At 37.2% G+C, this 15,000-nt stretch overlaps 1 protein-coding gene across 1 annotated transcript in view; it reads left to right on the top strand.

The window, feature by feature from the left end:
- LOC123512287 overlaps positions 1-15,000 on the top strand; it is a 143,041-nt gene that overhangs the window by 103,698 nt on the left and 24,343 nt on the right. The window contains exons 3-4 of the mRNA XM_045268611.1: positions 5,465-5,601; positions 6,547-6,652. Coding sequence (XP_045124546.1) covers positions 5,465-5,601; positions 6,547-6,652 — 243 coding nt within the window. The remainder of the gene's footprint in view (positions 1-5,464; positions 5,602-6,546; positions 6,653-15,000) is intronic.

The following is a 15,000-nucleotide window of genomic DNA, read 5'->3' as shown; positions in this document are numbered from 1 at the left end:
GAAATTGTAGAAAAAGCACATATCAACCCACCAAAATCTGAAGAATTGTCGTAAAAACCTGAAAAATAATTAGAAAAACTGAAAAAAATAGAAAATATACGGAAAAATAAAATAAGAAGTGAAAATATGAAAAAAGAAAAGAAAAAGAACAGTCGATATAGTTTGAACTAATCTGAAAGCCTGAAAAACAAGTCGTGAAAATCTCAGTTCGAAAAATCACTCAGAAAAAAAAGAAAAGAATGATAGAAAAAGAAAAGAAGGGGAAAAGAAAAGAAGGGGAAAAGGAAAAAGAATAAAAGGGGTAAAAGAATAACGAAGAAAAAACAAAAGAAGGGAAACAGAGGAAAAAAAAGAATGGGAAGAAAGATAAAAGGGAAAAGCTAAGAGAAAGATAAAGAAGAAGGAAAAAGAACAGAAAGGAGAAAGAAAAGAAGGAAAAGAAAATAAGAAAAGGAAAAAGAAAAGAAGAGGGAAACAGAAAAGAACAAAGGACAAAAAGGAAAGAAGGAATAAAATAAAAGAAGAAGGAAAAGAAAAGAAAGAAGGGGAAAGAAAAGAGAGAAGGGAAAAGAAAGAAGAAGGGGAAAACAAAATAGAAGAGGAAAAAGGAAAGGAAATATAGTAAGGAAGAAAAGAGAAAAGAAGAAAGGGGAAAAAGAAAGGAAGGGAAAAAGAAAAGGAGAAATAAGAAAAGAAGAGGAAAAAGAAAAAAATAAGAGAATAAAGGAGAAAAGAAAATGAAAGCGGGAAAATGAAAAGAGGAAATAAAGAAAATAAGAGGAATAAAGAAAAGAAAAAGGAGAAAAGAAAAGAGGAAAAGAAAAGAAGTGGAAAAAAGAAGAAGGGGAAATAGAAGAGGAAAATCGTAGTTGGGCTTGAGGAAAAGAGGAAAGGTGTGCCTGGCGAGTAATGCATGACCAGCAGAGACTCATGAGACGGAGCTTAGTGTGTGAGACGCGCGCAGGGAGCTCAGGTGAATGTCAAGGGTCAGAGAGAGAGAGAGAGAGAGAGAGAGAGAGAGAGAGAGAGAGAGAGAGAGAAGTGTTTGTGCTGTCAATCTTATATTTCTTGAGCTGATTTTACTCTTTTTATGGGAGAAGAAAGAGGACCAGGAACACACACACACACACACACACACACACACACACACACACACACACACACACACACACACTCGTAAATGAATAAATAAGTAAATAAATAAATAGATAAATAAATAAAATATGTGAACAATAAATAAATGAATAAGATCAAAGAAATATTGGTTCTGTCATGAGGTCAGTGAAAAAAAGTAAGAAAAAATTAAAAGTAAAGAAAAGCTAGGAAAAAGTTGGAAAAAATGGTCCTTCCATGGGTTAAGTCAGTGCGTTGCCTTGTTTCGGCACCTTCCTCACGCGTCCTTCCTCAATGCCTGTGTCTTGCTTTCCTCGTCTTCTTCTCTCTTTACTTACATTACCCGAAACTTATCACTATTTTTTTCTCTTTCGTCACTTATATCTTCACTTTTTTTCTTGTATTTATACCACGTGGGCTTATCACGGGAATTTCTGGGCTAAAGAAGATACTTTTTGTGGTACCTCCCATCTCAAAGCCCACCCGCTAGGAAACCGTTGCCCCGAGTGAGGAAGCCCAACCTACACTCGGACCGTGGACAGGATTCGAACCCATGCGCTTGTAGACCCCTCGGACCCCAAAGCACGCATGGTTCCACTGTACCATAGAGGCGTCTTCTGATGGTGGTGTTTATCTATGTATTATGTATCTATCTATCTATATCTATCTAAGTATCTATCCATCTTTTTATCTATCTATCTATTTGTCTATTCATCTATCTGTCAGTCCATCTATCTATCTATCTATTCTATCTATCTTTCTATCTATCTATCTATATTTCTACCAATCTATTTTTCTATCTATCTGTCTATCTATCCATCTATCTATCTATTTATCTACCTATCTTTCTATCTATTCATTAATCTACCTATCTATTTTTCTATCTGTTTATCTATCTATCTATATGTCTATCTATCTACCTACTCATTTATTTACGTATCTATTCATTTTTCATTTATCTATCTGTCTATCGTATCTATCTTTGTATGTATCTTTCCGTCTGTCTGTCTATTTATCATTCCATATATCTATCTACTTACCCACCTCTCTACATACCTACCTACTTACATATGTATGTATGTATCTATCAATCTCTGTACCTATCTATTTATGTCGACCTGCCTGCCCACTTACCTACCTATCTATCTAACAAGACCAGCTATCTACCTCTACCATGCACCAATAATTCCCCATAAACCACCACGATCCATCTACATCCATCTACACACATCAACATCACCTCCCCTTCCACCCTGCAAATCCATCTACATACATCCATCGCCTATCATCATCCATCACTTGTACCTACACTCTTGCCTCTTCGTCATACCTTCCCTTCCCTCTCCTTTCTTCATAAGCCATCGAGTGTCGTAACAATATAGCTTGTGTACTCTAAAGTGGCTCCTGGGTGTCATTCTGTATGGGAGTGTGTGGTTGTCAGATCTTGTGGGAAAATGTGAGGTCTCCTTGTAATAAATGCGTTGGTCAACAGAAAACAAGTGTTATTCACATCAAATCAGTTACGTTATCATTAAGCTACAATATGTGTTTTTTTTTTTTTCTATTCAGGAGCCATTTTAGAGTGGACAGACTATAGTACCACCACAAATTGCCTTCCCATTATACCTTTCCCTGTCTTAATGGGGATAATGCTTGTCTTTCGTGTTTCCCTGTTAAAACTTTCCTCGTTCTTTTAATCTGCTGCTTTTTTTTTATTCTATTTTTTATTTTGCCAGTTTAGGATTTACATAGATGTTTGAGGAGGGATGAGAGAGAGAGAGAGAGAGAGAGAGAGAGAGAGAGAGAGAGAGTGAGAGTAAACCAAAACAACAGAAGCTTTCATATTTCCATACCTAATCTCATCTCCCGTTTCCAGTACCTCCCTCCTCCTCCTCCTCCTCCTCCTCCTCCTCCTCCTCCTCCTCCTCCTCTTCCTCTTCCCTAATCTCTCCATGTATGTTTTTTTCCTCCTTTTATCCTTTTTTTCTTCCTTTGTAATCTATATCCTTTAACTTCACTCTTCCCTTCCTTCTATTCCTTCATTTGCTTATCTAATTAACATATCTTCCTCATCCACTCTCGTTCCTTCCCTCTGCTTATCCTTTTCTCTTTCATTTAATTTCTCTTTCCTTTATGCCTTCTTTCTTACACATCTCAGTTTTCTTTCTCTTTTCTTTTATTCTTTTCCTTGTATATGAATAGAAGGAATAATGAAGAGATGGACTTCGGAAATTATTATGTAGTTTGCTATAGAAGATTCAGTTATGTTAAGTCTCTCTCTCTCTCTCTCTCTCTCTCTCTCTCTCTCTCTCTCTCTCTCTCTCTCTCTCTCTCGCTCTCTGATAGCTCTTCTTTACTTACCACGTGTCTTACCTGTTCACCTGTGCATCCTTTCACCTGTAGAAGATAAAGTTGACTCTAGATTTTCTTTCATGTTCCTTTTTTTCGTGATTTCTCCTTTACTTTTATGTTTTACCTGCTCATCTGTTTCCTGTCACACTCCCTCGTTTCTCTCCTATTTGCCTTAACACCTGCAGTTCTTCTCTTCATTCTGTTTTGAATCTACTTTTATCTAAATGTGAGATCACTGCCTAGAAACATTGACTTAATAGAGAGTTTTATACGCGTCCTTGACTTTCTAGCTATATCAGAAACTTGGCTCTTAGATGATAACAAAAACATCAATTCAACGGTTTTCGCTCTCACTTACTCAGGGTAAAGTAAAAATATTTGTATCAAAGTCGTATCAATCTGTAGTCAGTCCTGTCTTGCCTTTCCTGTGTCTTACCTGCTCTCTCATTTCTCTCCCATTTACCTAAACACTCAGAGACCTCTTCCTCTTTCTGTCTTATATCTTCTACAACTAAATGCGAGGTTATTGCTTATAGTCCTTGATCCAATAACTGCCTTTTTACTTTCCCTAATATTCTAGCTATATCAGACACACGGCTCTCAGATGACAATTGAAATTCATATCAGTTCAATCCGTTTCACTCTAAAGTACTCAGGGGGAAGTAGGAATTTTTGTAGCAGACATATCAATCTGTATTCAAACCTGTACCTTTCCTGTATCCTACCTGCTTCCTCATTTCTCTCCCATTTACCTAAACACTCGCTGACACTTGCCTCTTTCTGTCTTAAATCTACATCTGAATGCGAGGTCATTGCCTAGAAACCTCGACTAAATAACTTCCTCTTCTAAACTGTTTACTCACTCTCCCTAATATTCTAGCTATATCGAAAACATGGCTCTCAGATAACAACGAAAAATCATACCAATTCAACTCGTTTCACTCTAAAGTACTCAGGGTGAAGTAAGATTTTTTTTTATATCAGCCTCATATCAATCAACCTTTCCTGTGTCCTACCTGCTCCTTCATTTCTTTCCCATTTACCTAAACACCCACTGACACCTACCTGTTTCTGTTTAAATTTTTTTTTTTTTTTTACGGTAAGGCCTATAGCGCCTGTAGGCACTTGAATATTGTATGGGAAGCGCTGTTCAGCTTCCGCCGATTAGTGGCACAGGCAATTTTATTTATAGTGGTACCCATATTAGGGCCCATATCACCGCCCAAGCTCATCTTGAGTGTAACCACTAGAACCTGGGTATCATGGTGATATGTAGGTAACTTTAAACCACTCGACAAATGGCAAAGTGTTTTAAGGCTGTACGTGATGGGATTCGAACCTACGCGTGGACGTCTCCCAGCAGAGCTCCGATCACCTTTGGTCCCGCCCACGCTCACCACCTTATCCACTATGCTACCGCCTCTACTTCATAGAAATTCGAGATCACTCCTTAGAAATTTTAACTTAATAACTTCCTTTCTAAACAGGGAGGCGGTGGCGTAGTGGATAAGGTGGTGAGCGTGGGATCGGGCAGATGTCCACGCGTAGGTTCGAATCCCACCACGTACAGCCTAAAACACTTTGCCATTTGTCGAGTGGTTTAAAGTTACCTACATGTCACCATGATACCCAGGTTCTAGGTGGTTACACTTAAGATGAGCTTGGGTGGTGATATGGGCCCTAATATGGGTACCACTATAAATAAAATTGCCTGCGCCACTAATGGGCGGAAGCTGAACAGGGCTTCCCATACACTCCTCAAGTGTGCCTACAGGCCTACAGGCCCTACCGTAAAAAAAAAAAAAAAAAAAGTCTCCACTTTCCCTAATAATTTAGCTAAATCAGAAACTTGCCTTTTAAATACGAATAATATAAAAAGATCATACCAATTCAACTAATTTCACTCTCAACTGCTGAGAGTGAAGTAAAAATTTTTGTATCAGACTTACTAATCTGTATTCAAACCTCAATTAACCTTCTTTGTGCCTCCCTTCCGCAGGTTCATGTTGGGGCGTGTCGGGGGCAGCAGCAGGGGAGTGACGCTGGAGGAGGGTGTGGAGCCCTTCACTACGTATGAGGTGAAGCTGACAACAGACGCAATGGCAAACACGTCAGCCATCTTCTTCCAGATCGTAGGTGAGAGAGAGAGAGAGAGAGAGAGAGAGAGAGAGAGAGAGAGAGAGAGAGAGAGAGAGAGAGAGTAGTTCTTTCATATTCTTATAATGTGAAGTGATTAATATTAACGGTCTACATACACACACACACACACACACACACACACACACACACACACACACACACACACACACACACACACACACACACACACACACACACACACACACACACACTTGTCGCACACTCACATCAAACTTTTTTTCTCTCTCCCCTTGTCCTCTTAACTCTTTCCTCCCTCCCTCTCCCTCCCCTCTCCTCTCCTCTCCCTCCTCTCTCCCACCCCATCCCCTCTTCTACACACAGTCCCCTCTCGTTCCCGGTATATTTTTCTCCTTTCTCCCCTCTCCCCTTTCTCTCTCCCATTTCCCTAAACACCACCACTCCTCTCCTCTTCCTCTTTTTCCTCTTTTTCCTTGGTTTTTTATCTCTTACATATTCACACTCTCTGCCACAATGTTCCTCTTTGTTGCCCAGCTCTTTAGACAGTTTCTCTCTTCCTCTTGCTCCCCCTCTCTCTCTCTCTCTCTCTCTCTCTCTCTCTCTCTCTCTCTCTCTCTCTCTCTCTCTCTCTCTCTCTCTCTCTCTCTCTCTCTCTCTCTCTCTCTCTCTTTCATAAATAGCTTTCTTCTTCCTCTTACCCTCTTCCTTTCTCCCCTTCATAAGATAGTTTCCCTCTTCCTCTTACTTTTCCCTCCTCCTCTTACTCTCTCCCTTCATAAACGGGCTCTCTTTTCTTATTCCTCTCTATATTTACCCTATCTCTACTCTTACTCTCCTTTCGTAAACAGCTTCCCTCTTCCTCTTCCTCTTCCTTTTCTCTCCTTTTACTCTCTCTTCATAAAACTGCTTCTCTGTTCCTCTTACTCCTCTCTCCTCCTCTTACTCTCTCCCTCTTACTTTCAGAGACTGTGACGGAGACAGGGTCAGGAAGAGTAAGGGCGGAGGAGGTCCTCTTGGTGATTCTCGTCCTGGTGCTCTGGGCGGTGGCTATACTCCTTTTCTTCCACAGGTAAGTACTCTTGATTTCCTCTTAATTTCCTCTTGAATCCTCAGTAAGTAATTTTTGTCTCTTTTTTTCGTCTTTTTCTCTTTTTGTGTTAGGTTTTGTTGATTTTGTGTCTCGGGCTCCTCTTCATTTCCTCTTGAATCTTTTATGGGTGTTTGTTTTATACATTTTCTCTTTTTTATGTGAATTTTGCATGTTTAATCTTCTTTTGGGTTTCTCTTGATCTCTTCTTGAATGTTCAGTATGCAATTCTGGTTTTCCTCTTGTATTTTTATTGGATATTATTGTTTTTTGTTTGTTTCCTCTTGATTTTGTTTGTAATTCAAGTTTTTCATCTTTTTAGACACCATCCTTTTCTTTTTTTTCCTTAATTTCTTGTTGCATTTAGGTTTCCGATATTATTAAAACTCCATTTATTTATTTTTTTTTTCCACTTACTCTTCATTTCTCGTTCTCTTTTTTTTTCTGTACCATGTGGGCTTTTCACGGGAATTTCTGGGCTAAAGGGGATACTTTTTGTGGTACCTCCTATCTTAAAGCCCACCCGCTAGGAAACCGTTGCCCCGAGTGAGGAAGCCCAACCTGCACTCAGACCGTGGACAGGATTCGAACCCGTGCGCTTGGAGACCTCTAGGATCCCAAAGCACGCATGGTTCCACTGATTTTTTTTTTTTCAATATTCTGTTTTGCTTTTCTTTTGATCTCTTAAATTTATCTTCACTTTTGCTTTTCTTTCATTTCTTTTCTGTCATTCATTTCCATGTTTATTTTTATTCATAATTCTCTGATTCTCTCTCTCTCTCTCTCTCTCTCTCTCTCTCTCTCTCTCTCTCTCTCTCTCTCTCTCTCTCTCTCTCTCTCTCCACACATAAAACCGTCATACACAGCCATACCAATAACCTTTTACAACACACACACACACACACACACACACACACACACACACACACACACACACACACACACACACACACACACACACCTAACCGAACACCTAACTTCTCTTCTGTATCTTCCAATGAACGATAACATGTGAAACTGAACGGAAATATAAGCTACTTAAATATTTTGACGTGTAAACTCGAAGAACGTCTGTATTTTTGTTTTTTCCCTAGCGATAACTTTTTTTGGTTCGTGATTTTTTTTATTTTTATTTTTTTTATTTTAGGGGTTTAGTAGAAAATGGTGCCCCTAACACACACACACACACACACTCTCTCTCTCTCTCTCTCTCTCTCTCTCTCTCTCTCTCTCTCTCTCTGAAGATTGAGCGTCAGAATCCAGGCTTAAAAGATTTTTTGATCAGGAGAGGTAGCGCGTTTCTTATTCTTTATTTTTAGTCACTTTGGATAGATTTATACTATTTTCAAAAGCCACAGAGATAATAAGTGGTGTTTTCACGTCCTTTTGTCTCTCATTGGGGAGAATTCGTGTAAAGCTACCGCTGGAATCACGAAAACACTTAAAACATTTGAAAACACCTGGAAAATACTTAAAACATTTGAAAACACTTTGAAACACTTGAAAACACTTGAAAACACTTGAAAACACTTGAACACACTTGAAACACTTGAAACACTTGGAAACACTTGAAAATACTTGAAAATATTTGAAAACACTTAGAAAACACTTGAACACACTTGAAAGCTCTTAGAAAACACTTGAACACAATTGAAAACATCTGAAAACACTCGAAAACACTTGAAAACACTTGAACACACTTGAACACACTTGAAAACACTTGAACACTTGAAAACACTCGAAAACACCTGAAAACATTTGAAAATACTTAGAAAACACTTGAAAACTCTTAAAAAACACTTGAACACACTTGAAAACACTTGAAAAACACTCGAACACACTTGAAAACCATTGAAAACACCTGAAAACTCTTGAACACACTTGAACACACTTGAAACATATAAAAATGCACTTGAAAACACCAATAACTCTGAGTACAGCCAGTCAAATGTGAAGGATTAAGAATGTGAATATTTACTTAGTCGTGTCAGGGCAACGCCATCTATGGAACAAAAAAATGAGTAAATGAATTAAAAACTACATCCTTTTCGTCCTCAAATAGACTCAAATTGGAACTTCATCACTGTTTGTACCATTTTACTCCGGTATCAGAGAAATCTCATATGCGCTTCCAGTATAAAAAAGTGATATTCTGCCAAGACTTAGAAGGAAAAATATAAATACTGTTCTACCAAAGCTGTTAGTAAAAGACAAATCCCGGTGTATCAAAAGTTATCAGAGAGAGAGAGAGAGAGAGAGAGCACCACGGCCTTCACACCTCAGCGGTCATGAATTTGCTCTGTGTTGCGTCACGGGAACTTTCTTGTTTGAAAAAAATAAATAAAAGTATAAGTTAGATATGGAACAGAAATAGTGAATGAAGTAAAGGAGAATAAATAACCAAAATAAATAACTTGCTAATTAACAAACTAAATGAATAAATAAACCGGAGAAATTAGTAGATGAAAATTGATAAATAGAATAAGAAAGAAAATTATAAGAAAAAAAATAGAATGATGAATGAAAGGAATAAATAAGGAAATGAAAATCAACCAATAATTCAAAACAAAACAAAACAATATTAGATTAAAAGTAAAGAATAATGTGATGAATTCTGGAGTAGAAAACACAACCTTATCACAAATATTTACTTAGCATTAAATCCCTTTCCATATTCACTCTGGTTACTATTTGATGATTATATAAGCTTTACAAAGACAACTCTCTACCTTCACACGAAACTACATGCATCTACCTACACATACATTCTTCATGCAAAATATGGAATTAAAGAGAAAAAAAAAAACTCCTTTACCTAGCTCAGAGTCCCCTTGCGAGTGTATTTCTATATAACTTCTATAAGGACCGGCACCTCAGTGGGTCATTTTTACAACTTTTTTTTTTTTTTTTTTTTTGCCCTTGGCCGGTGTTACCTCTTATATATATGAAAAAAGAATAAAATGTGGGGTGATTAGAATATTGAAGACTGTGGCCATTAATCTTCTGACCTCCATAGACCCTTCTTAATGTAAATAAAATGGTCTATTCGTACACAAATCTCAAGATGAAAATGTGTTCTAGTATTGAGGGTGTTAAACCAGAGTTACACGTATGTACAGTAGACTGGCTGGAGTGAATTAAACTCCTTATGGAACAGTGACCAATACAACTTTTTCGGTACAAATTGAGAAGCTACGGAATACAGAACGAGATAGAGGAATAATGGTATCGAGAAACAGTATTATTGAACAGTTCAGATCGCTCAATAATGAAAGAACGAACATCAGAAAATAATCAAACTATAAGGACTCCCTGCGTACATTTCCCATACCACAAATAGAATATAAAGAAGAAAAAAAAACGAAAAAAATAGACAAATAAATCGACGAAAAAACATACAGACAAACTAAATTGATATACAAACATTAAGAAAGACAGGTAAATAAAAAAACCAGTGAATAGATAAGATAAATAAAGGTAAACAATAGAAAATAAAGATAAACAAACCGAAAAAAAATAGATAGACAAATAAATGGACACGTAAACAGACAAACTAAAAAAAAATGGGCAGACATTAAGAAAAAAACAGATATATAGAAGTAAAGAAACAGTGAATAAATAAGGTAAATAGAGTAAAGAATAGAAAATAAAGATAAAACAAATAGAAAAGAATAAATAAATAATAAATCGCCCAATAAACATACAGACGAACCAAATTAATACACAGGCATTAAGAAAGATGGATAGATGAAAATAAAAATAAAAATAATAAGATGAATAAGAGTAAACAGTAAAACAAATAAAAACAATAAAACAAAGCAAAAAAATATAATGCCCAAATAAACATAGAGACAAACTAAATGAATAAGAGAGACAGATAAAAAAAAGGTAGTAAATTAAATAAAGTAGATATATTGATAGGTACTTTAATATGACAACTAAAGCACACAAATAGACAGACAGATACATAAATAAATAGAAAAAAAATAGGTTCGTTAAGCATGTAAACAGATAAGTAGGTAGATAGATAAGATAGTCAATTAAATAAGTAAGATTGTAAGTAATGACAGGAGGTATAAGAAACTAGGCCACGAAAGTAGGAAAGTGTGACAACCAGACAAAAAATGATAGATGAAATGAATAATGAAAAGTAATTAATGATGGTGGAAAAGTAAGTGGGAAAATATGGTTAGCAGACAAAGACTAAAAAAAAAAAAAAAGTAGATGAAATAAAAAAAAGAAAGAAATCAAAGTGGAAGAGTAAGTAGGAAAGTATGATCAACAGACAAAAAAAAAAAAAAGAGATGAAAAATAAGAAAAAAAAGTAATTAGGATGGAAAAGTAAGTGGGAAAGTATGATAGGCAGACAAAAGATAGATGAAAAATAAGTAAAAAAAAAAAAAAGTAATCAGGATGTAGGAGTAAGTAGGGCTGTATAATTGGTAAAAAAGTAGATAAGATAAAAAGAGTACTCAGGATGGAACAGTAAGTAGAGTGAGAGAGAAAGTAAGTAGAAAAGTAAGAAAACAGATAGATATTAATTACTACACGTGAAAGAAACACACACGCAGAAAACTTAATGCCATTTGTTACTTTTCATTCAGTCTCGTTCTTTCAAGTACAGAGTTGAGAAGGGGGAAGTGAAGGAAGAAGAAGAGGAGGAGGAGGAGGAGGAGGAGGAGGAGGAGGAGGAGGAGGAGGAGGAGGAGGCAAATGAAGAAAGTCTGTGAAACCTCAGTAAACCTTTGTGAGATCAGAGTTAAGAGGATTAGAGAGGAAATATATCTGAAAGAGTCTATGGTGGGTGGAACAGGACTCGGCCAGAGAGAGAGAGAGAGAGAGAGAGAGAGAGAGAGAGAGAGAGAGAGAGAGAGCGGTCGTCACATAGAGCTCTCATAAAGAAAATTGGAAAAGTGTATAATAAGTTTAGCGATCTTTTTTTTTTGCTTCCTCTTCTCTTTCTCATTTTTACTTTCCTCCACAATTTTCTTTTCCTTTCCTTTCTACTTTTCCTTCTTCTCCTCCCTATCTATGTTTTCCTCTTTTTTCTTCTTCTCCTTTTCCTTCTATTCTATCCTTACTCCCTTTCTTATTTTCATTTAGTATTTCCTCTCTCTTCTATTCTCTTCTTCACAGTTATCTTCTCTTTCCTTCTTTCTCTTCTCTCCAATTCCATTTTTCTTTTCTTTTCCCATTTATCTCTTCTCTCTTCCTTTCTCTTTTCTCTTCTCCATTCTCTCCTCCCCCTCCCATTCCCTCATTCTAATTAACTCTTTCCCCCATTTCTTTATTTTTTCTCACCTCTCCATATATTCTCATTTTTTTTTCCTATCCTTCTTCACTCCCTCCTTCACTCTCACTCTCTCCCTTCCCCTTTTCCTCTCATTTCCATCTCCCTTAGCCCTTTCAAAAATCTCCTCTCTTTTCTTCGTTTTCCTATTTCCTTTTCTCATAATTCTTCCTTTTTATCACTCCCTCGTCTCTCTCTCTCTCTTTAATTTTTTTCCTTCTCACCCTCCAACTCTTCTCTCTCTCTCTCTCTCTCTCTCTCTCTCTCTCTCTCTCTCTCTCTCTCTCTCTCCCATCATTTTTCCTTCTTTTCATTCCTCCTCCTCTTCCTTGACGTCCAATCCTCTTTCACTCTCTCTTTCTCCTCTTCTCTCTCATTTCCTCTTTTCTTCTTTCACAATTTTCCTCTCTCTCTCTCTCTCTCTCTCTCTCTCTCTCTCTCTCTCTCTCTCTCTCTCTCTCTCTCTCTCTCTCTCTCTCTCTCTCTCTCTCTCTCTCTCTCTCTCTCTCTCTCTCTCTCTTCTGTTTTTCTTTTCCATGTCCAGTCATCATATTTCTCTTTTCTCTCTTTCTTTTTCTCCCTTTCCATTACACCTCTTCTTCCTTCCTCTGTTTCTCTTTCTCTGTCTTTATCATTCTCTCTATCTTTTTCCCTTTCTCTCTGTTCTCTTTCTCTTTTTTTGTGTGTTTCTAGTCTCCATTTTGTCTGTCTCCCCTCTCACCTTTCCCCTTCTTTTTCCATGTCACCTCCTTTTCCTCTGTATCTAATCCTCTTTGTTTCTCTTTTTTTTTTCTCTCTTTCTCCTCTGTCTGTCCTTTCTTTCTCTTTTCCATGTCCAGTCATCATTTTTCTCTTTTCTCTCACCTCTCTTCCTCTTTTATCTCTCTTCTTCCTTTCCATCTAAACCTTTTTCTCTCTCCTGCCTCCTCTCTCTCTCTCTCTCTCTCTCTCTCTCTCTCTCTCTCTCTCTCTCTCTCTCTCTCTCTCTCGCTCTCGCTCTTGCTCTCGCTCTCTCCTTTTTTTCGGTGCATAACAGTGTTTATTTTTGCCCACAGCCTAGATTGAGGTCACTTCCCTGTCCCTGACCACCTAAAAAAGATAGCCAAGGGCGTAAGCTGAGGCCACACTGCACCTTTTCTTTACACAGTTTAATTAAAATCTGTGGAAATTAAAATAGCTGAAAATTTCCACGTGAAAAAAATATAAAATTGTAGAGGAAGTGTGTGTAATGAAATTGTTTGATTTTATTGCATTTAGTGTCTGTTTTTGTATTAGTTTTGTATTGATGTTGAGAAATGCTGTTCAGGTATCACGTAAAATGCACCTTTAAAAATTTGTGTGTGTTAAAAGTGAAAATGGAGAATGCGTGCGTGAAATGTGTGAAGTTTGTGAGTGAGTTGTGTTTTTATTTATTTTCTATTCACCACTTTATTTATTTTTTTTTTTTGGGGGGGGAATTTATAAATATGAAATTAAAACCGCTTTCTCAGTTTCACGAGTTTCGATGTGAAAATATTTTGACATAAGTGAAATGAGAAAAAAAAAAGTTAAATGAGTAAAAATGTTGGAAAACCTCTGAAAAATATTAGAAATATAGTAAACGTACGTAGAGTGTTGAAAAAAATAGTGAAAAAATAAATAATGAAATGATAAATTCAGTAGTGTTATCCTCATCATCACCACCACCACCACCACCACCACCACCACCGCCATTAACCTCTTCAGTACTAGGACGCATTTCTATCTTCAGTTTGTGTGTATGATTAGACGCTTTTATCTACATTAGGAAGGGTCTGTGTAGGTCAGAAGATTAATGGCCAGAATCTTCACTGTTTCAGTTTTCACATAAGTCTTTGAAGTTGGATAAAATCATTAAATAGTAACGAGAATAATTATGAATACACATCATGGTGCTGAAGTGGTTTACAGTGAGTGCCGAGTGAGTAGGTGAGGCAGAGTTGATACGTGGACGTGTTGACCAAAGCTGATAATATTTTTTCCCACGAGACTGTACACAACATTAGTATAATAGTGAAACATTGACAACGTGTACATACAGGTGGGCTGTTCCTTTACACTCCCACATGATGATGTCGCGAACTGGGAGGCGTCAGATGCAATAAGAAAGAAAGTTTATTTATTTATTTTTTTTACGTACCGGCCAGAGGCAACAAAAATTGTGATAAAAAAAAAAAAGGCTCACTGAGGTGCCGGTTCACAAACAAGATGATGTAGTTAGAAGGGAACGCCATAGATGATATAGGAGTCTCTTTTTTTTCAATTTTAGATAGTTAGTGGAGAATGTATGTGTAGTTAGATGCATGTAGTTTTGTGTGAAGGAAGAGAGTTGTCTTTAGAGGGCAGGCTGTGACTGTGCTCTTGTGTTGTGAGACATAAAGAGAAACGTTCAGTGAGGTCACAGCTGGCTTAATGATAAGCTCACAGCACTCCCTGAGCCACTGCTATTAGACCTCACTGGGAGTAATTATCGTCTCGGCAGGTGTCGTTTAAACCCATTCACTGTGATAACAGATATTTATGACCACCATATGCAATGTGCGAAATCTTCACAAGCAAGGAAGATACGGGTGAAAAATAATAGGTTTTGCAATTTCCACCCAGTTTACAGAGTGGATGTGGCTGTAGAATAGATCAAGGTGTCCCAGAGTGATTAGTAGTTATGGAATGGTGTGACAAGTAACATTCAGAGAGTTAAGAGAGCGAGTTTCCTGATTTCTTGTATGTATGTTTTTGAACTTTCTTCATACGAGTGTACTGTATATAAAGACGGAAGACCAGAAGAGTGTCCCAGAGTTATTAGTAATTATAGGAAGGTATAGCAAGTGACAGGCAGAGGATTAAGAGAGCGAGCTTCCTGATTTCTTGTATATATTTTTAAACATTCTTCATACGAGTGTACTGTATATAAACAAGGAAGAACAGAAGAGTTACCTACTATCTTTTATCAGTTTACCAAGCCCGTCTTAGAAACAGAGAGCTTTACAAGAGGCTTAGAGGAGTGTGTACATGAGGATGACAG

The sequence above is a fragment of the Portunus trituberculatus genome, chromosome 33 (assembly GCF_017591435.1).
Source record: "Portunus trituberculatus isolate SZX2019 chromosome 33, ASM1759143v1, whole genome shotgun sequence".
Taxonomy (NCBI): domain Eukaryota; kingdom Metazoa; phylum Arthropoda; class Malacostraca; order Decapoda; family Portunidae; genus Portunus; species Portunus trituberculatus.
The sequence above is the reverse complement of the archived record's forward strand: the minus strand, read 5'-3'. Positions and strand labels throughout refer to the sequence as shown.